Source organism: Sceloporus occidentalis, unplaced genomic scaffold, assembly GCF_023333645.1.
Source record: "Sceloporus occidentalis isolate IW3139 unplaced genomic scaffold, rSceOcc1.0.p SCAF_188, whole genome shotgun sequence".
Taxonomy (NCBI): Eukaryota; Metazoa; Chordata; class Lepidosauria; order Squamata; family Phrynosomatidae; genus Sceloporus; species Sceloporus occidentalis.
In genome coordinates this window covers 26,358-46,881 of record NW_028317168.1, presented here as the reverse complement: position 1 = coordinate 46,881, position 20,524 = coordinate 26,358, and the positions used below count along the sequence as shown (strand labels likewise).

General features: G+C 43.5%; 1 protein-coding gene across 1 annotated transcript in view; it reads right to left on the bottom strand.

Moving 5' to 3' along the window:
- Nucleotides 1-20,524, bottom strand: part of LOC149278447 (zinc finger FYVE domain-containing protein 26-like) — a gene marked incomplete at its 5' end in the record, with an annotated part of 78,949 nt that overhangs the window by 32,169 nt on the left and 26,256 nt on the right. Inside the window, 5 exons of the mRNA XM_089501931.1 lie at nucleotides 6,690-6,797; nucleotides 8,755-8,808; nucleotides 9,878-9,966; nucleotides 11,095-11,341; nucleotides 11,576-11,752. Coding sequence (XP_089358057.1) covers nucleotides 6,690-6,797; nucleotides 8,755-8,808; nucleotides 9,878-9,966; nucleotides 11,095-11,341; nucleotides 11,576-11,752 — 675 coding nt within the window. The remainder of the gene's footprint in view (nucleotides 1-6,689; nucleotides 6,798-8,754; nucleotides 8,809-9,877; nucleotides 9,967-11,094; nucleotides 11,342-11,575; nucleotides 11,753-20,524) is intronic.

The following is a 20,524-nucleotide window of genomic DNA, read 5'->3' as shown; positions in this document are numbered from 1 at the left end:
ATATTGACACGGGTAACCCACGCTGAAACCGGGGGTGGACCCGGTATTTTCCAGAAACGGGGTATGATGGCTTTGGCTGCATGGATCAAGTGAATGGCCAATGATTTCTTATAAAGAGGTAAACGACGCCTGAGTGTGGTGTAGTAATAAACCCTGAGGCGAGAATTCGAAATCTGGGTCAATAATGTCACGAATAACTTTAACCACAGCAAGCCAGAACGGGCGAATGTGAGCGCAGTCCCACCAGATATGCCTATAGGTGCCAACCTCAGTCCCACACCTCCAACAAAGGGGCGAGACCTGAGGAAGAAAACGATGTAATTCGGCCGGGACTCTATACCAACGGGTCAATAATTTGTAGTTGCATTCCTGTACCCAGCTAGAGATCGCCCCTTTGTGGGTGAACAGGAGTATCTTGTCCCAGTCAGCGTCGGTCATAGGAGTCTGCAGGTCCCTTTCCCACAGACTGAAGAAAAAGGGCTTAGTAGTCCCATACACCTCCTGAAGCATAGCATAGAGTGTGGATAATAAGTGAGCAGGCTCAGTACCTGCTAAGCATAACTGTTCGAACCCTGACAGCAGTCTGGTGAGTTGAGTGTTAGGTAACAAGGAAGAGACATAATGTTTGATCCCGTGATATGTAAAAGTCATGTGGAAGGACGGCGTAACCGGGTGTAAAAGGTCTCTAAGAGACCGGAGTGCGCCCACCTGGAGTACGTGACACAGCCGCAGGGGACCGGAGCGTACCGAGGTAAGTGATCTCACCATGTCCGCAGTGATATATATGGGCAAATCAGGATTGTGCGTCAATGGGAGAAGCGGACCCGGCACCGTGGTAAGCAGAGCCCCCCTTGACACCCTCCTAAAGACCTTCAGGGTGGCCGAGATAGTGGGGTGAGAGACATGGGAAAGGCTCCTGGGGCCGTCAGGGAGCCAAGGGACTGCCGAGATATCGCAGGTAAAGAAGGAATTTTCAAGGTGAACCCAAAGCTTGGGGGCCCCCAAAGACCACTCCACCACTCGACGTAAATGGGATGCTAGCCAATACCATTCCAGATTGGGAAGGGCCATACCTCCCCTCAATTTGGAGCGAGACAGATGTGTAAAGGACAGCCTAGGCGTCCCCTCCCCCCATACAAACCGCGTAAAAACCCTCTGGCAGGCTCGAAAGAAACTTCTAGGTCAAAACACAGGCAAGCACTGAAAAAGATATAAAAATCTCGGAAGAATATTCATCTTAAGTACAGCTATGCGCCCAAACCAGGAGATGTGGGGTACCGACCATCTGCGCAGGTCTTGGATCACCGTAGCCAGAAGGGCAGTGAAATTGAGCTTAACAATTTGGGAGAGGTCAGCCGGGAGCCAGAGACCTAAATATTTAAAGGCCGTGTCTTGCCATTTGAAAGGGAAGGAGCGAGCCATAACCGACCGCAGGGCAGCAGGGATATTCATGCCCAAAATTTCGGATTTTTGCAAATTAATTTGGTAATTAGACAGTGCGGTAAACCGGGTAAGTTCCGAAACAACCTGTGCCAGAGAGAGATGAGGGTTGGTTAACATGCACAACATGTCATCTGCATAAATAGCAATTTTATGAGAAGTGTTTGCAATGGTTAAGCCTGTGATCAAATCGTTATCGCGTATCGCCTGCGCCAGGGGTTCCATAGCTAGAATAAACAGTAGTGGGGAGAGGGGACAACCCTGTCGCGTGCCGTTCCGGAGAAGCAGAGCATCCGAGAGGATGCCATTGACTTTTATGCGTGCAGATGGTTTGGTGTAAAGAGCAGTGAGTTGGTTAAGGAAAGGACCATGAATACCCAATTTAGTCAGGACCCGGAATAGAAAGGGCCAGGACACCCTATCAAACGCCTTTTCGGCGTCCATAGAGACCAAGGCGTATGGAATGTTATGAGTGTGAGCGTATGAGATGAGATTAAGTGCGCGAATGGAGTTGTCCCTGGCCTCCCTCCCAGGCACGAAACCGACCTGATCTTTGTGGATAAGGGAGGGGATATAACGTTGTAAGCGCAGTGCCATCACCTTAGCCAATAGTTTAATGTCGGCATTTAACAAGGATATAGGGCGGTAATTAGCACACAGCTCCGGATCCCTACCCGGTTTGGGTATGACCGAAATGTGCGCGACGTTGGACTGGTGATCAAGCGGTGCCCCGGTGGCCAAGGTGTTGAACAAAGTAACCAAATGAGGACCCAAAACAGGAAAAAATTTACGATAATACCCAGTGGTGAAACCATCTGGGCCGGGACATTTGCCACGGGGGGTTAGTTTAAGGGCAGTCAGGACCTCCTCCCCAGTCACGGGGGAATTTAAGAAAGCGAGCGCGTCCCCGTCTAGCCTCCGAGGCAGGAATTTCTGCAAATAATCAATACTTTGTAGGTGGGCAGGGGAACCAGCAGATGAGGGGCTAATATTGTAAAGCGAGTTGTAATAAGAGTGGAAGCACTTAGCAATTCCGTGAGATTCATAATAAATAGAGCCATCCGAAGACCTGATTTTAGGTATATAAGAAGAGGCCCTTTGTACACGTAAAGCCCTAGCCAGCAATTTGCCCGGTTTGTTTCCCAATTCGTAGAACAATTTTTTGGTCAGGAGAAAATGTCGCTTTGTGGTATCGTCTAGGAGAGAGGCCAGTTGATCCCGTAACGTGTGTAATTGAATCAAAACCTCTGGGGCTAGCGTAAGTTTGTGGGATTGTTCAAGGTGGTGAAGCTTACGCGTGAGATCCAGAATAGAAGCCAATTTCAATCGTTTAAGCGTAGAGCCCAATTTAATCAAATGACCTCGAATAACTGGCTTGTGGGCTTCCCAAATCAAAGGAAAAGGCAACTCATCCGTAATGTTATCCTGAAAATAATTGTGAAGGTGGGTTGTGAGCTCCGAGACGTGGTGGGGATTATCAATTAAATTGTCGTCGAGCCTCCAACACCAATGGCGGGGTACGGGAGTCTTGAGACGTAATGTGAAGTGAGTGGGAGCATGGTCGCTAAGTGAGAATAAACCAATTTCAGAGGAATGTAAATGTAAGAGGTGAAAGTGCGAGAGGAATAGACTATCAATCCGTGTGTATCTGTTGTGGACATGTGAGTAGTAAGTGTAATCATTAGTTGTTGGGTGTTGCGATCTCCAGGTATCAATCAGTTGGTGTAGGTGCAGCACCCGTTTAACCTTCTTAATGCTGGAGTAGGGGATGGATGATGTGTGAGTGGAGGAGTCCCTGTGCGGGTCTAAAATCATATTAAGGTCACCCCCAAAAACATTGATGCCTTCCTGAAAGGAGCCAAATCTATTTAGCATACTGCATAAGAAGGAGGTCTGGTTACGGTTAGGGGCGTAAACATTGCCCAACGTAACTTTATGATTACCAAAATAGCATTTCAGAAATATGGCCCTCCCCTCGGGGTCCCTCCAGACATCCAGGAGCTTAAATGGAAGAGATTTATGAATGAGAATAGCAACCCCTTTCGTCTTTGAATCAGGAGCACTTGCCAGAAAGGCATGTTGGAAGTATTTATTCGTCAGGCGGAACTCACTGGTAGACCTAAAATGTGTTTCCTGTAGGAAGGCAACGTGGGATTTCAGGTGTTGCAAAGTGTAGAGGACTTTTGAACGCTGTTGAGGCTTATTTAAACCCCTAACATTAAGTGAGGTAAATTTAATTAGATCAAGGACCATAAGGAGGATATCTGCAGGAACCCCGCTGAGACAATGCCACCCCTGGAGCTATAAAAATAAAACCATAATAAAATGAAACAAGATAAACACGAAACAGAACGTAAATCAACAACAGGAACAGCACATAACAATGCTAGATGCCGTAGCATCGAGTATTGAGCCAAATGACCTTAGAGAAGGTCAAAACCCGGTACCTGAACCCAAAAAAGGGATCAAGTAAGTCGGCTCGGGGGGAGAGCGAAATATTGGTCGGAAACCACTGCCGAAGGCAGGGGTAATGAATGGAGAAAGAGAGGACAGAGAATAACGCATCCCGCTCCATCGGGCCTTAAAGGGAGCGGTCAGACACTCAAGGGGACAGAGATGCGTGCGCCCCACAGGGGAGAGTAATGAAGTGTGTGTGCGCCAGCATAGGGTGCCTAGGTAGAACCGGCGAGAGTGTAGTGTGGTGCGAGAGAAAAAACAACAAAAAAACAACAAAAGAAATAGGAAAAAAAAAAAAAAGGGGGGGGGGGAGAAATGAAAAGCAGAATCAAAAGGAAGGTAAGTGGACATAATAAAACTAAATACCCTGTTCACCGAGGGTGAGACGATGCTGCATAGCATAACATGAGTCCGATCAAAACCGGCGGACCGGTGCAGTGTCTGTAGGGTAGAGAAGGAACGAACCCATCGCGAGTGTAGCCTCACTCATGGAGTGTCCTGTAGCTTGTGCCGCTTCCTTCGTTGTGGTCGAGGGGACCAGTCCTGAGACGAATCCAAAAGGGTCGCTGGTGCAGAGAAGGTCGGTTCCCAGTCGGTGACTTCACATTCGGGAAGGCCGAGGGCCTCAGTGAATGAAGGGACGTCGGTGACATGGCGAACGATATGCGTTGCAGTACCCCGGCGAACCAACAAGGCAAACGGGAAGCCCCATTGATAGGGGATGTTCGCCGCCCGTAAAGCTTGCGTGACAGGTCGAAGCATCCGTCGGGCTTGTAGTGTTAGGGGTGACAAATCCTGGTAGAGGGCAATGGAGTGAGACTCCCAGGAACAGGCCGCATTGCCTCTGTAGGCACGCATAATATCCTCTTTCAAAGGATAGCTCTGCAGACAACAGATGATATCGCGGGGTGGCGCCGTTCCCGTGGGTCTCTGTCGGAGGGCCCTGTGTGCTCGATCGAAGTGGATGACAGTGTCGACCGGCCGGTGAAGAATCTTATTGAATATGAGTTGCAGGGTCGGGGCAATATCGTCATAAACAACCGATTCCGGCAAACCACGTACCCTTATGTTGTGTCGGCGTCCCCTATTGTCCAGGTCGTCCAGTCGTCTCGTGAGCTGCACCAGAGTATCAGCCTGGTCTCGCAGCCTGGAGGTAAGAGAATCCACCGTGTGGCATATCCTCGGCTGAGTGTCTTCCAAGGAGGCCACTCGGTCCCCAATATGGCGGATATCCGCCTGTATAGCAGACAGACTCGCGTGTAGGCCCTGCGTAGCGTGGTCGATGATCGCCGTGATGTCGGCTTTTGAAGGCAGGGAGGCGAGTCTATCATGCCACAGTCGATCCGCCAAGGGAGTTCGAGGCGGCTGTCGAGCATGCTGATCCTCCTCATCTGCTTCGCCAGCAGGACTAGAAGGAGAAGATGGCGGCCTGTGTGAGGAGTCGCGGGAATCTTGGTCCGACGACGCGTTGAAATAGGAGCGCACGGAGGTAAGTGTCGACCTTTCTTTTGTTCCCGAAGGCTTCGGGGAGTTAAGCTTCGTATGTTTGCCCATTTTGAGGGACCGTGCTGGAAACCGAAGCGAAATTACAGGCACGAGGAGCGGGAGCTACAGGCTTATGCGGCCATCTCAGTCGCGGGTCAGCCACGCCCCCCTCAACTATTTTTTTAAAATGAAATAATTACTTTTTTGAAGGTCTTCGTTTTTCCGCCTTAACACCGCTGCTTTTGCTCTTCTACCGCGTGCTCCCTGTCACAGAGCATCTGTTCCGTAAGTGCCCGCCCCCTTGAGCGTCACTGTGCATCTTCAAAGGGGCGGGACGAAGAGCCTCAGTGATCGGCATGCCGGCAAGCCATTAAGCGGCCGGCGGCTGACAGTTTCAAAGCGGCTGTAAAACTGCTTTGGTTTTACAGCCGCTCTGAAACTGTCAGCCGCATCGGCTGCAATTTCAGCTCAATGTGCCGGCACACCGGGAAATGTCCCGGTTTCCCGGCAGTGGGCCGGGTCATGGTAATATATCGTTTCAATTGGGGGGCACAGCATAATGTAGGGGGGGCCATGGCCCCCTCTGGCCCCCCCCTGCCGACGCCACTGACTAAGAGGAGGAGAATCTCTCCATTTTAATTCAACTTCTTCTATTTTTATTTTATTTCTTGTTTCCATGGCAGCAGGACGAAAGAACGGGATTTTTTCATGAAATGGAACACACTTACAAACCGGGTTAGTTTACACATGTTTATAAGGAAACACTCTCAATGTGTCCTAAAACACATCGAATATAAGACAAGGTTGTCTTATAATGAGACCTCAGATAGAGGTCTGACTACAAGACTAAGATCCAGATCCTGCACAGCTCTGCAGGGGACCTGGATCCTCCTCCCGGACATGACCTTCCGGTGCTCAGCTATAGAAACCCCGGGAAGAAGGGGAGGTTGTCTACACACATTGGGCAGGAGTTCACCGGCTGCCCCCACTAGACAACAGGGAGTCTTAAGCATGGGGGACAAGTCTCTGGATGCACTGGTAAGTCGGGGTGGGGGGCAGGGTGGCAGACTGGCAAATAAAAGGAAGTAAAAGCAAGAACTGCATTTTTCTTATAGTTTACATGTGAATTAATGTTTACTAGTAAACCTTTTTCCTATAGGGTAGTCTTATATTCCGGCTTTTTCTTTTTTTTCCTAAATTAATATTCACATTCATCTTATAATCGAGACAATATGGTAAATACATAAGTTACAGTAGGTAAAGTATGGTACAAACCATCAGTCAGGTTTAATAAACCTAATTCTTACCATGGTGAACCTTTCACTTTTACAGACCATGCAAATTATTTCAGTTTCATCTGGTATCCACTGAGTTTTTGCTGGAGGCTTATTGGGCGGTACAAACTCTGGAGAAGACTTGTTCCTCCTCAAGCATTTTTCCTGAGAAGCTGGCGGAGTCTGAAAACGAGACCAATCTAAAACAAGATAATGCAGTTAGAACTATGTTGCAGCTGGAACACAGAATATTTTACATGTTACCGTATTGGCTCAATTATAGGCCACACTGGAGAGGCCTGAGAACCAGCCTCCTCCCTATTGACTATGGGCCCTGGCCTTGTAAAGACTTCTGTGTGTAGGCACAGGGGTCAGTTTCTACTGATTTTTCCCCTGATACAGGTTTTTCCAGATTTCCTAAATATTAGAGGCTCTGAGGACTGTGGAGCACCGATATTGATTTAGGATTGGACCTGTACTTTGCCAACACAGATGATGTTTTGCAATAATTTCTTGTATGTCATAACTTTTCCCTGTGTCTCCCCATGTTTTCAGCTACCACCAGAAGTATATTGTCTTATCACTTGTTGAGGGGATTAACTCTTGCAGACAGCCCCTACTGCAGGGGCAAGCAGGGTTAGGATCATCCTCTCTGGCAGCCAGCATATGTCTGCACGATGCAGACAACTCCTGCTCCTGCCGGCACTTCTGACAGAGCAGTGGCGTGACATGACATTCTGGTGCTCCACCATGAAAGCCCCAGCAGAACTACCGGCCAGCAGCAGCGGAGGTTGTCTGAGTGCAGATTTTCACCGACTGCCAGAGATGAAGATCCTGCGCAGCGCTGCAGGGGACATCTATCCTCTTCTCTGGCACCCGGCGAACGTCTGCGCGATGCACGCTGGCAACCTCCACTGCTACCCGACACTTCCGCCGGGGCTTCTATGACTGAGTCTACGCGCATCATACAGATGTCCACTGGCAGCCCCCGCTAGACACCAGGGAGTCTGGGGATGCATTGGTAAATCGGGGGGGGGGGGTTTAGAGTGGCATATCTAGGGGAGCTTAGTGGCATATTATGAATTAAGGGGGGAGGCTTAAAATGGCTACTGGTTTTCCAAATTTCTGTTTGTATATAACCTATGCTGACTAACTGCATAATAGATACCAAAAATGTTAAAATACACGTATTCCTGTTCATTAGGTAAAATACGGTTTTACCATTACACTAATGTATACTAATACTAATGTATTTTTTCTTTATAAATAAATTTTTCTTTATAATAGCACTTTAATGGTGCGGCCTATAATCGGGTGCAGCCTATCGAGCCAAACGGTATTTTGTGTTAACTCTAATAACAGCTACATTAATATTTATACTAGAACTATTTTTTTCCACAATATTTCAATACACAACCCTTGGCACATAGCTGTCATCCTAGGCCCACTTTGCAAAGTACACACCACATACAAACTCTAATAACATCAGATCGGCTGTAAAACTTTAATGCAAGCTTTTTCCAGCTCCAACACTCTCCATAAAGCCTGCTGTGTGCATCCATATTGAGTAATATTTCAATGCAATCCCTGGTGACACTCCACAGATAGACTCGTACCCTAGATAGGGCAGAACTGAAATTATAAAACCCCTCCCCACCTAGTGACCCTCAGTGTTTTTCTGCCCTACCTCAGGCAAAGAGGGCTCGTGTTCGCTTGTTGTGTTTCTTCAGCTCTCAGGTGAGCCTTGTACCGCTGCCTGTACAGCCCCTGCCTGAAGGGGGCTATGGATCACAGTTTGACCAGGACCCTGTTGGGTCTGAGGTAGTGTTTTTCATTCAGTTGCCTTCCTAGCGAGCGGGGAAACCTTGCAGGATTAGATCGCTCCACCTCCGGTTTGTGGCCTTAATATTTTTTGTATTTTTTTTTTTTATGGTTAGAGGTCCTCTTAGGGACCTCTTGAACATGTTATTAATGCCAGTGATGTCACAATGACATCACTTAGCTCACCATATTTTATTTTGTTTAAAAATTTTATTATTTTTTTTATACTATTATCTTAATGATTTTTTTATTATTATAATTTTTTTAAATAACTAACCGTTTTTTCTACGTTTCTTTTTTCAGCATGGGAGGAGGGTGAGAAACGTGGTTTCTCACTCTCCTCCCTGCGATCCCCCTGCACCAATCACACTGATCCGTGGGGACTTGCATAGAGATCGCAGCATCTGTGCCTCAATGGAGGACAGGATATCCCCTGCAGGGGATATCCTATCCTCCGATGAACTTCCGGGTTACGTCAGCAGTGACGCAACCTGGAAGGGAATGCCGGATCGCGAACAGCTGGAAGCTGTTACAGGAGATCGGACAGCAGAAAGCTGGCAATGCCGGCTTCTGCTGTTAGGGAGGAGTCCAGGCTGTCTAACGCCTGATCTCCTGTGCAGCAGCAGGGATGTGTCATAGGGGATTCTTGGGATGCGTTTTTTGGCGTTAAAGGATTTGTTTTATTAATTTAATATTATAAAAGTGTCCAGAGATGGTTTACGGTTATAAAAACAGAGATATTCCCTGGGTGCTTCTGCTGCTTTATGGTAATTACAGTAAAGCTGATGGTAACAGTTGAACAGATAGGTTTGGGCTCAGGCACTGTGTATGAAGCTTTAACATCCATGCACAAAATGGCCACTGCCAATAACCAAAATGGCCACCACAACTCATTGTAATACTATTGCCTGCCAGTAACCAAAACAGGGCTGCACATCCGCAAATCATATACAGATGGGGACACGCATCTTCAGACAGATCCGTCTGAGATATTACGCAATATGGATGCGCACAGTAGGCTGTATGGAGAGTGTTGGAAAAAAGTGTATTTCTTATATCCTTGCATTAATGTTTTACAGCAGATCTGATGTTATTAGAGTTTAAAGAATTTAAAGAAACCTTTTTTGTCCCACTACAGTTGCCATTTAAGTACTGAAGTTTTAACATTTTTACACCATCCCAACAAAGGCTGGTAGATCCTTGTACAAAAGAGAATAAATTCCTTAACAAATGTTGATGTTTAGCTTAATGAGGAGAGTAAGAAGTTCAGATGGCTGCTCACGTGGTGCACACATTAAACGTGTGTCATATGCAATTATTTTCAGTAATCATTACACAGTGGTTAAATATACTCAACGGTACAACGTAGAAATGTAGAATACGTTTTTCTTACCAGCCACAGAGGAAGTAGGTTGATCTGTTGGTGAGAGAGATGTAATGGTTTCTGATTCTGCTGAATGACTGCTACTCTCTGGTATTCGACTAGTATCTGGATAGACAGATAGTACATTTCATGTAAGCAACCTACACTATAAGGACAAATGCATTGGACACTTGACCATTACACCGATGGACTTTTATGACATCACATTTTAAATACAAAGACATTAATATGTAGTTGGCCCCGTTTGCAGTTATTGACAGCTTCCACTTTGCTGGGAAGGCTTTCCACAAGATTTTGGAGGGTTTTCTGTGGGAATTTTTGCCCATTCATCCAGTAGACCATTTGTAAGGTCAGGCACTTGGACGAGAAGGCCTGGCTTGCAATCCCCGTTTCAGTCCATCCCAAAGTTGTTTGATGGGGTTGAGGTCAGGGCTCTGTGCGGGACAGTCATGTCCTTCCACACCAAACTAATCCAATTTATGAACCTTGCTTTATGCACTGGGGCACAGTCATGCTGGAGTAGAAAAGGGCCTTCCCTAAGGCATTGCATTGTCCAAAATGTCTTGGTATGCTGAAGGGCGTATACAAGATGTTTTTGTGGAAACAGTTTGTGGAAGGCACTTTTCTATTCCAGCATGACTGTGACCTCCTGGGCGAGGGTTCAATATGCTCTTGGAGAAACTTTGGCAGGCTGGCCACCCCTGGGAATGTTCACCACTGTCCCAAGTTTTCCCAATTTGTAAATAATGGCTCTTACCAAAGTATAGTCCAAGAGCCTTAGAAATGGCTTCATAATCTCTTCCCAAACTGATAGATATCAATGTTTCTTATCTGTTCTTGCATGTCTTTATATTGTGGCATCATGTGCTGCTTTTTGAGCCCTTTAGCCTACTTCACTTTGCAAGACAGGTTCTATGTAACCTAATTATATTTGGAAAATTGGTTGATTCAGTATCTAAGGGAGCAATTACTTTTTCACATATGTCCAGGTAGGGTCGTATAGCTTATTTCCTTATATACATGAAATCATCATATCATTTAAACATTGAATTTGTGTTTACTCAAGTTTTATCCAATATTAAAATTATTTTGAAGATCCGAAATAATTTAAGTGTGACAAATATTTTTTTAAAAAAAAGAAAAAGGCAAGAGGTTAAACACTTCTCACAACACTGTAGATTTATAAATAATTGAATCCCCCCATAGAACAAACTAAGCATATGTGTCACCAACCAGATTTCCTTTCACGGAATGAAAATGGAATATCCAAGGCTTTTCCTGCATATGTACACAATAATATGTCTATATCTTCAATGCAGAGACTACAATCAAGTTCAGCCAAAAGATGCTGGACAGTTTGCACCGCAACAGAAGCCCATCCCATCTTCATATTCATCAACAGTTGCTCTACTAGGAGGAGAGGGTTGGAGATGAGATGTTTATAATCTGAATGAGCAGACTCTGGCAGTAACAGCAATATCTAAATTGAGACAGAAATAATATTAAAAAAACAAGATGGAAAAGACAAAAAAAATATACATATCAAAACATACCACAATAAATGTATTTAACAAATGCAAACAAATGAGGAATTAAATGTATGACTTCATTGGCAATTAAAAGCTGCATTTGAGTTTGCCTTGCAAAGTGAAGCTCTTTATAGTAGCTAGTATGACATTTAAGTAAATACTTATTTCACTTATCTTTACCTTACCTTTGAACCCATGAACATACACTGTATCTCATGCCGACGGGTTTCTGAAAGTACATTTTGGAAATGAGACAGCAGGTAGTCGGATAAGAAATGGCAGGCAAATATGGTGGTATTTTGAAGTAATGCTTGTTCAGTGATGGCAAGCTGCAGTTCTTGGACCTTTATCCTCTGTAGTAACTAAAAGATCACAAAAACATAAGCCACAATTATTACAAAAGTATTGGGACCCCTGATGATTACGCCAACATGGACTTTTAGAACATCACATTCTCAATATGTAGACATTAATAGGAAGTTGCAGTTATAACAGCTTCCCCTCTTCTGGGAATGCTTCTGTGTTTCTGTGGGAATTTTTGTCCATTCATGAGCTCCGGCACTGATGTTGGATGAGAAGGCCTGGATGCAATCTCCATTCCAGTTCATCCTAAAGCTGTTTGATGGCGTTGCGGTCAGGGTTCTGTGCAAGCCCGTCAAGTTCTTCCACAGCAAACTCATCCAACTGTGGCTTTATGGACCGTGCTTTGGATTTTGCTGCCCGTCGGATAGCGGAGCAGTTGAAAGTGTAGCAACTTTATTTGTAAGCAAACGGCAAGAAAATTAGAAATTGTGTAGTGCAAATGAGCAGCTTACCCGAGGCTAAAGGGTGCAGAGGGAAAGTTTAGGACCCTTGCAATTTGCAGTAAGAGGAAGACTGATCATGTGCATTACAGAGCTGAAAGTAAGGAGGTACAGCTACAGAAAATGATGTAAATGAAATGGATGGGCAAGGTTTAGATGAGAATGTTAATCGTAGAATAAAAAAAAAAATCACTGCAAAATAAATGCAACGCCTGTGTCAGTATTAAGACCTTTCGCTTCAGAGCCAGGTGTATCAGAGCAGCCCCCCAAAAGTAAAGTAGGACATTTTGCCAGAAATTGCCACTCTTACTCTGCTAAAGGACACCATGTTCAGGAAAGACTCATGGGTGATAGCTGGAGGCAGGGTGATACAAGTGGTTTTAAATTATACTAGATGAGAATCTAAGAGTAGAGGTAATAGTGCATGGCTTGGATTCCCTACCATGTCATTAAGGCCCAGAAGGAAAGTGTTAAAAAGGAGAATAATGAGCTACAGTGTAAAGTAACAGTGTATATGAAGCGGACACTATAAAGACAGAAGTGTACAGAATAAAAAGGAATGTTACAAAACAAAAAGCATAGCTAAATCAGAAGAGAACTAGGGTCCTCTTGTAGATTTGTTTTAATTTATTATTGTAACAAGGTGCTAATCTATTTGTTTAAAGAATTCATTTTCAGTAAAATAGGAGATGAATTAAAATGGAAAAAAAAGAAGAAAACCTGTGAGACTGGGACATTAAACATGTGCGATTTCTTTCAGGAGATTTAATCAATACCTTTTTTTTTTAATTTTTCTTAAGAATAATCCTCAAAATTCTCAGGTGGGCCAAATTAATTTTATTATTATTTTATTAGTTTAGGGCGCCTACACTGCCAGCTACAGATATGTTGTTTTTTATGTTTGTTGCTAGATTAAATAATTATAAACTCATAAGATTAGGTGAATCTATCCGAGGCTTATATTTTGATCATAGTGGAGTGATGATTATAATTGATGTTTTAAAGGTGGGTGGAGAAGACACCACAAAATTACTCTTATGGGAAGTCTTAGTATTTTAGTAGCTGTTACGTATGTAGTTAGCTTGGACACACAAGCGAATCCTGAGCTGGGGCGAATCTCCTAAGTGACATCTCTAAGTGAGGAGTTACAAACAAAGAAGGAGTTAAAAAGCAAGAAGGAGGGTAAAGTATAAATCCTTGTGATTCCATATATTTATATATATATATATATTGCACCTTACTGTCTGTTTTTGCCAGTTATTTGAGCTATCCCCATTGCCAAGATGTCCTCCATGTTTGACAATGCGGTCAGGTGTACATCTTGCTCAATGTATGCAATCCTTGATCAGCGCTTCGAGGGTGCATATTGCTGTGCGAGATGTGTGCAGGTTGCTCATTTGGAAGCACAAATCCTGAGTCTAGAGGAGCAACTGGCAACACTGAGATCTATTGACAACTTGGAGAGGAGTCTGCTGCTCACTGAGCAAGCTCTCTTGGGGGTAGAGTTGGGGGAGGATAGCGGGATGGAGGTACAGGACAGTCGGGCAGCTAGCTGGGTTACAGTTAGAAGGCGGGGTAGGGGGAAAAGCGCCAGGGAGGCTAGTCCTGATCTAGCACACCCCAACAAGTTTGCCCGGTTGGCAGATGAGGGGGATGTTAGTTCAGAGTTAGCAGTACTGCAGCAAGTCACTGCCTCTGACCACCAGAGGGGTGTCTGCTCCAGTAAGGAGGGAAGGAGGAGCGCAGGGCAGGCCAGACAGGTGCTGGTAGTGGGGGACTCAATTATTAGGGGGACAGACAGGGCGATCTGTCACAAAGACCGGGATCGCCGAACAGTGTGTTGTCTGCCTGGCGCTCGCGTTCGGCACATCGCGGATCGGGTTGACAGATTACTGGGGGGGGCTGGAGAAGACCCAACAGTCATGGTGCACATTGGCACCAATGACAAAGTGAGAGGTAGGCGGAGTGTCCTTAAAAATGATTTCAGGGACTTAGGTAGCAAGCTTAAGGCAAGGACCTCCAAGGTAGTATTTTCTGAAATATTACCTGTACCACACCAGAGAGGCAGCGGGAGATTAGGGAGCTAAACAAGTGGCTCAGAAGCTGGTGTAGGAAGGAGGGGTTTGGGTTCATGGAGAACTGGGCCGACTTCTCTGTCGGATACAGGCTCTACGGTAGGGACGGGCTGCACCTCAATGGGGAGGGTGCAGCTGTGCTCGGGGAGAAGATGGCCAGAAGGGTGGAGGAGTGTTTAAACTAGGTAAAGGGGGGGAGGGAAACTACAATATAGAAGGGAAAGATAGTGTAGATAGAAAGCTGGGGCTTATAAATGTACCTGGGGGTGGAGCGGAGGGAGGGGTTAGAATAGTCAATAGGGATAGGCTTCATAGGGAAAAAAAACCATACACCTCTAAATTGTATGCTTACTAATGCCAGAAGTCTGACCAATAAAACTGACGAACTGGAGTTAATAATGTCTGAAGAAAACTATGACATAGTGGGTATAACAGAGACATGGTTGGATGATAGCTATGACTGGGCGGTTAACATACAGGGTTATAGTCTATTCAGGAAGGATCGAAAAAAACGAAAAGGGGGAGGAGTTTGCCTTTATGTGAGGGAAATGATAATGTGGAGTCATTATGGGTAGAAATATATGGAAAGAAAAATAATAAAATACTGATCGGGGTTTGCTATAAGCCACCAAATATAATAGAAGCAGCAGAAGATCAATTATTAAAGCAAATAAACAAGGCAGCAAATCACAATGAGGTGGTTATTATGGGGGACTTTAACTATCCCGACATAAACTGGGAAACAGAGACCTGTGAATCTCATAAAGGAAACCGGTTTCTGACTATAAGTAAGGATAATTATCTGTCCCAAATGGTACCGGACCCGACCAGAGGGGGCGCCCTACTGGACTTAATATTAACCAACAGACCTAACAGAGTAACTAATGTGCAGGTCAGGGGGCATCTAGGAAATAGTGATCACAATATGATACATTATAACTTGTCCTTCAATAAGGGAACTCTTAGAGGAGCCACAAGAACCATGAACTTTAGGAAGGCAAAGTTTGATCAACTAAGAGAAGCCCTTAACACTGTAAATTGGGAAAATGTCCTCAAAAACAAGAGTACAGACACTCAATGGGAGATTTTTAAGGATATCTTAAATTCTCACTGTGAAAGGTACATACCGTATGGGAATAAAAGAGTCAGGAACAAGAGAAAACCAATGTGGATAAATAAAAATGTAAAGGGGGTAATAAATGGCAAAAAAGGCATTTAAGCTACTAAAACAGGAAGGCAGTGAGGAAGCACTAAAAAGCTATCGGGAAAAAAATAAAATATGTAAAAATCAGATAAAAGCAGCAAAAGTGGAGACAGAAAGACTCATTGCCAAAGAGAGTAAGACAAACCCCAAAATGTTCTTTAACTATATAAATAGTAAAAAGGTTAAAAATGAAAGCGTTGGCCCCTTAAAAAGTAATGAGGGAGAAGTTATAGACGGGGATCAGGAAAAAGCTAATCTATTAAATATATTCTTCTCTGCTGTATTCACAGAGGAAAATGAAATGCCAGGTAATATACAGCAGGATGAGATAACTGCCCCAGTACATGTCGCCTGTCTAACCCAGGAAGAAGTGCAGTGCCGCCTAAAAAAAATCAAAATAGACAAATCACCAGGTCCAGATGGCATTCACCCCCGCGTTCTAAGGGAGTTAAGTAATGTAATAGACAGACCCCTATTTCTAATATTCAAGGACTCTATAGTGACAGGGTCTGTTCCCCAGGACTGGCGCATAGCAAATGTTGTGCCAATATTCAAAAAGGGGACAAAAAGTGACCCGGGGAATTATAGGCCTGTTAGTTTAACTTCTGTTGTGTGTAAACTGTTTGAGGGTTTCCTAAGAGATGCTATTTTGGAGTATCTCAATGAAAATAAGTGTATGACTCCATATCAGCATGGGTTTACAAGGGATCGGTCCTGTCAAACTAACCTGATCAGCTTTTATGAGGAGGTGAGCGCAAGACTGGATCGGGGTGAATCGCTGGATGTCGTATATCTTGATTTTTCCAAAGCATTTGATACGGTGCCACATAAAAGGCTGGTACATAAAATGAGAATGCTTGGGCTGGGGGAGAATGTGTGTATGTGGGTAAGTAACTGGCTCAGTGATAGGAAACAGAGGGTGGTTATTAATGGTACATACTCTGAGTGGGTTACTGTTGCTAGTGGGGTACCACAGGGGTCAGTTTTGGGTCCTATTCTTTTTAATATATTTATTAATGACCTTGTAGAGGGATTGTATAGTAAAGTATCAATCTTTGCAGACGATACTAAGCTCTGTAACGTGGTTAACACAATAGAGGACAGTGCACGATTACAAATGGATCTGCATAGGTTGGAGGCTTGGGCTGGGATGTGGCAGATGAGGTTCAACACAGATAAATGTAAGGTTATGCACATGGGGAAGAAAAATCCAGGCTGGGAATATGTATTAAATGGGAAAACACTGGGGACGACTGACATGGAAAAGGACTTAGGAGTTTTAGTTAACAGTAAATTTACCTGTAGCGACCAGTGTCAGGCAGCTGCTGCTAAGGCAAATAAAATCATGGGGTGCATCAAAAGGGGCATAGATGCCCACGACAAGGAAATAATTCTACCACTGTACAAGTTACTAGTCAGACCACACATGGAATACTGTGTACAGTACTGGGCACCAGTGTACAAGAAAGATATAGTGGAGCTGGAGAGGGTTCAAAGACGGGCAACCAGAGTAATAAGGGGAATGGGAGGACTACAGTACCCAGAAAGATTATCAGAATTAGGGTTATTTAGTTTGGAAAAAAGACGGCTTAGGGGGGATTTAATAACTATGTATAAATATATAAGGGGACAGTACAGAGATCACTCCCAGGACCTATTTATACCCAGGACTGTATCTATAACAAGGGGACATCCTCTACGGTTGGAGGAAAGAAGGTTTCTACACCAGCACAGACGGGGGTTCTTTACAGTAAGAGCGGTGAGATTATGGAACTCTCTGCCAGAGGAAGTGGTTATGGTAAACTCAATAAAAGAGTTCAAAAGGAGCTTGGACGTGTTTCTTGAAAGCAATAATATTACAAGTTATGGATATTAGATTAATAGGGACAGAACGTTGATCCAGGGATTTATTCTGATTGTCATATTTGGAGTCGGGAAGGAATTTTCCCCCTGGTATGGGGCAATTGGCATCTGCTTCATAAGGGTTTTTTTGCCTTCTTCTGGATCAACACAGTAGGGACACAATATGTATATAGGTTGAACTTGATGGACTTTGGTCTTTTTTCAACCTTATGAACTATGTTACTATGTTACTATGTATGTTTTGTGTATTTTATATGTCTACAATTTTTTAGATGACCATTTGTAAAGCCAGATAATAATGCTGAGACGAGTAGGATAAGAAAATCAAGAAGGATTTGGGCAAGATAACACCTTCATTCAGATCACCACTACGCACAATCAATAAACAGTGTTTCTTTATTGTGTGGTCTCTTCAACACACTGTGTAAGTGAACAGCAAAAAAAAAAAAATTGCTGGTGTGAAAATATACCAGATGTCACGGTGGGCAGGAGCCAGAGGCCTAAAACAAGGCATGGAAGGCAAGGGTTAAAGAAACCTATGGTGGGAGCGGTGTTGGTGGCACAGGTACCGGAGAGTGACAAGAGAGAAAGCAAATGGTTGCAGTGATGCCAAGCCTGCGATGGTAATGGAAGGCTAATGATATGACTGAGTTAAAACTATAGGTGAAACATGTTAACCGAGTGCCTCTACGATTCGGCTAAATTATGTCTCACAGTACCCTAAATTTTAAATATCGGTGTTTGTCAGGTCACTTGTGTCTCATACAGTTTTTTAAAGCACACATAGTAAAATGTACTATATCTATTTGAGAGGGCTCATTTTCTATGTCAGTCATTCACCCTAAAGATGGGGACGGTAAGAAATGAAGGGTGCCTTTAAAATGAAATATTACATTTAATTCATAAACATATGCTTTTAAGAAGGTATGGGTGTATGTACGATAGCCTTTCTGGTTTTACAATGTAAAGTCAGCTGAAGCAGAAGATGCTGTATTTTAACTTATATGTGTGTATTTTCATAGACTGTCTCCACCATAACAGGGTCATACAGGAACTCTCCGGAAAGAGGAGTTGGGTGAACCACTTTCTGGGAGATAGAAGGGATTCTGGAAGAACTACCATATTTCCCCATGTATAAGACTCTCCTTAATTTTGGGGCCGGAAATTTGAAAAAAAAACGTATCATAAAATTCATGCTCATCCTCATCACTCCCATCCATTAACTGCCCCTAAATTAACCCTAAAGACCCCATCAACCATAACTGCCCTTAAATTAACCCCCACCTCCCCTGACTTTCAGCAGCCCAAATATTAATTCTATACTGTTAGATGAGTTGCTGTTTGAGCAGTGTGCATGCTATAAGGAAAGGGGCGGGCCAACCGGCAGTGAGTCAGAAAGGGGCAGGGCCAATCGGCAGTGTGACTGCAGGGAGTTACTGGCAAGTACCGTAGTAACTGCAATCTACAACCACTGTATAAGATGCGCCCAGTTTTTAGACCCCGCATTTAAAAAAAAAAAAAAAAAAAAAAAAAAAAGGTGCCTCTTATACATGGGGAAATACGGTAGATAGGGGCTACAAGAGCCAGTCTAACGAAAAAGAGTGTAGTGAACAGAAGTGTTTTGGGTCAGGAGACTCAGAACCAAGCTGCGCTAGATGGGGTCTGGGAGAATGCTGTTAGTTGAGAAGCTTCCCGAGGACAAAGGAGAAATTGAAAGAACTACATCATCATTTTAATGCTAAAGTAGCCCTTTTGTTTTATTATTAAATGTTTTGTGCACATGAGCTAATTCAATTTCAATATACATGTTTTAAAACAACACTTTATTCATTATACATTCCCTAAAGAAGAACCCTGAATCCTTACATTTATATCTATTAATATAGGTTATAGATTTGTAAACCCATACATTTAATGATATATTACACTTTTATAATTTCAGTATATTGATTATGTAGTTAATAAGGTATTCAACAATGAATATTCTAGAAATAATAGTTTTTTTGCTCAAGGCATAAAATTTAGATTTATTTTTTTTGCTCTCCAGGCTAGATCTGATAATTACTGATCAACATGTACGTCAGACAATTCCATTATTTGGGCATTTTATAATTAGTATATGCCCTAAAACCTTCCCATTTAAGACAAAAATCATAGAGATAATAAAGTTATAGAAGAGAAGAATAAGAGGAATAGGGGATTCATCAATCGCATAACTCTTGCAATATCCATACCTTTTCATTTATTATTTTCACAGGCATTTGGCCAATGCACCATAACATATTCTTTTGACTAATCCTTTACCTAATCTTTCTACTATTTCACTATTATCCTATGATGAGTGCTAGTAATTACTGGTTGCATAGCAGCGAATGATCAAGACCCCGTAATCGCACATTGGAGTGGTATAGTAGCATCTCATCTTCCCATTATATCCTATTCTATAGTAGTCTGTAAAAAGTTGGTTGGGATTGCAGAAGAAGTGGTTTGTTGGCCTGCTGGGTTAAAAACTAATCTCTTCTGACTTCAGAAGCTGGCCCTGGGGGTTATATAACTTATTTTGGAGGTCTAGGACGGCAGTGGTCTTCTATGGGATCTGCGTCATTGCTTACTTCTCACCGATTGTGGTAGAAGAACACATTTTATAATATCTGTGCATTATTTAGTAACAGTCATCTAAAAAAGAAAGTACACCCTCTTTGAATTCTATGGTTTTACATATCAGGACAGGTCTAAAAATTAGATAAGGACAACCTCAGATGAACAACACATGACATTACACCATGTCATGATTTATTCAATAAAAATAAAGCCAAAATGTTGAAGCCATGTGAGAAAACCACCCTTACTGCTTCCATAGGAATTAGGATGCTAAGTAGCAAAACAGGTGCTGCTAATCAAATGCCCTTGATTAATTGATTGCAAGTGTAACAACCTCTATAAAAGTTTTATCATTCAGGTGTGCGTGGTACCACATGCCAAGGGAGAAAGACATCAGCCATTATGTTAGAGCAGAAATTGTTGCTGTCCATCAATCTAGGAATAAAAACATTCAAGACAATTGCAAATCTTCCCAGGAGTGGATGTCCAAGCAAACTGACCCCACAGAGAAACTGCAAAAACCCAAGAGTTACATCTCAAACTCTACAGGCCTCAGTATGTTAAATGTTAACATTTACAACAGTACAA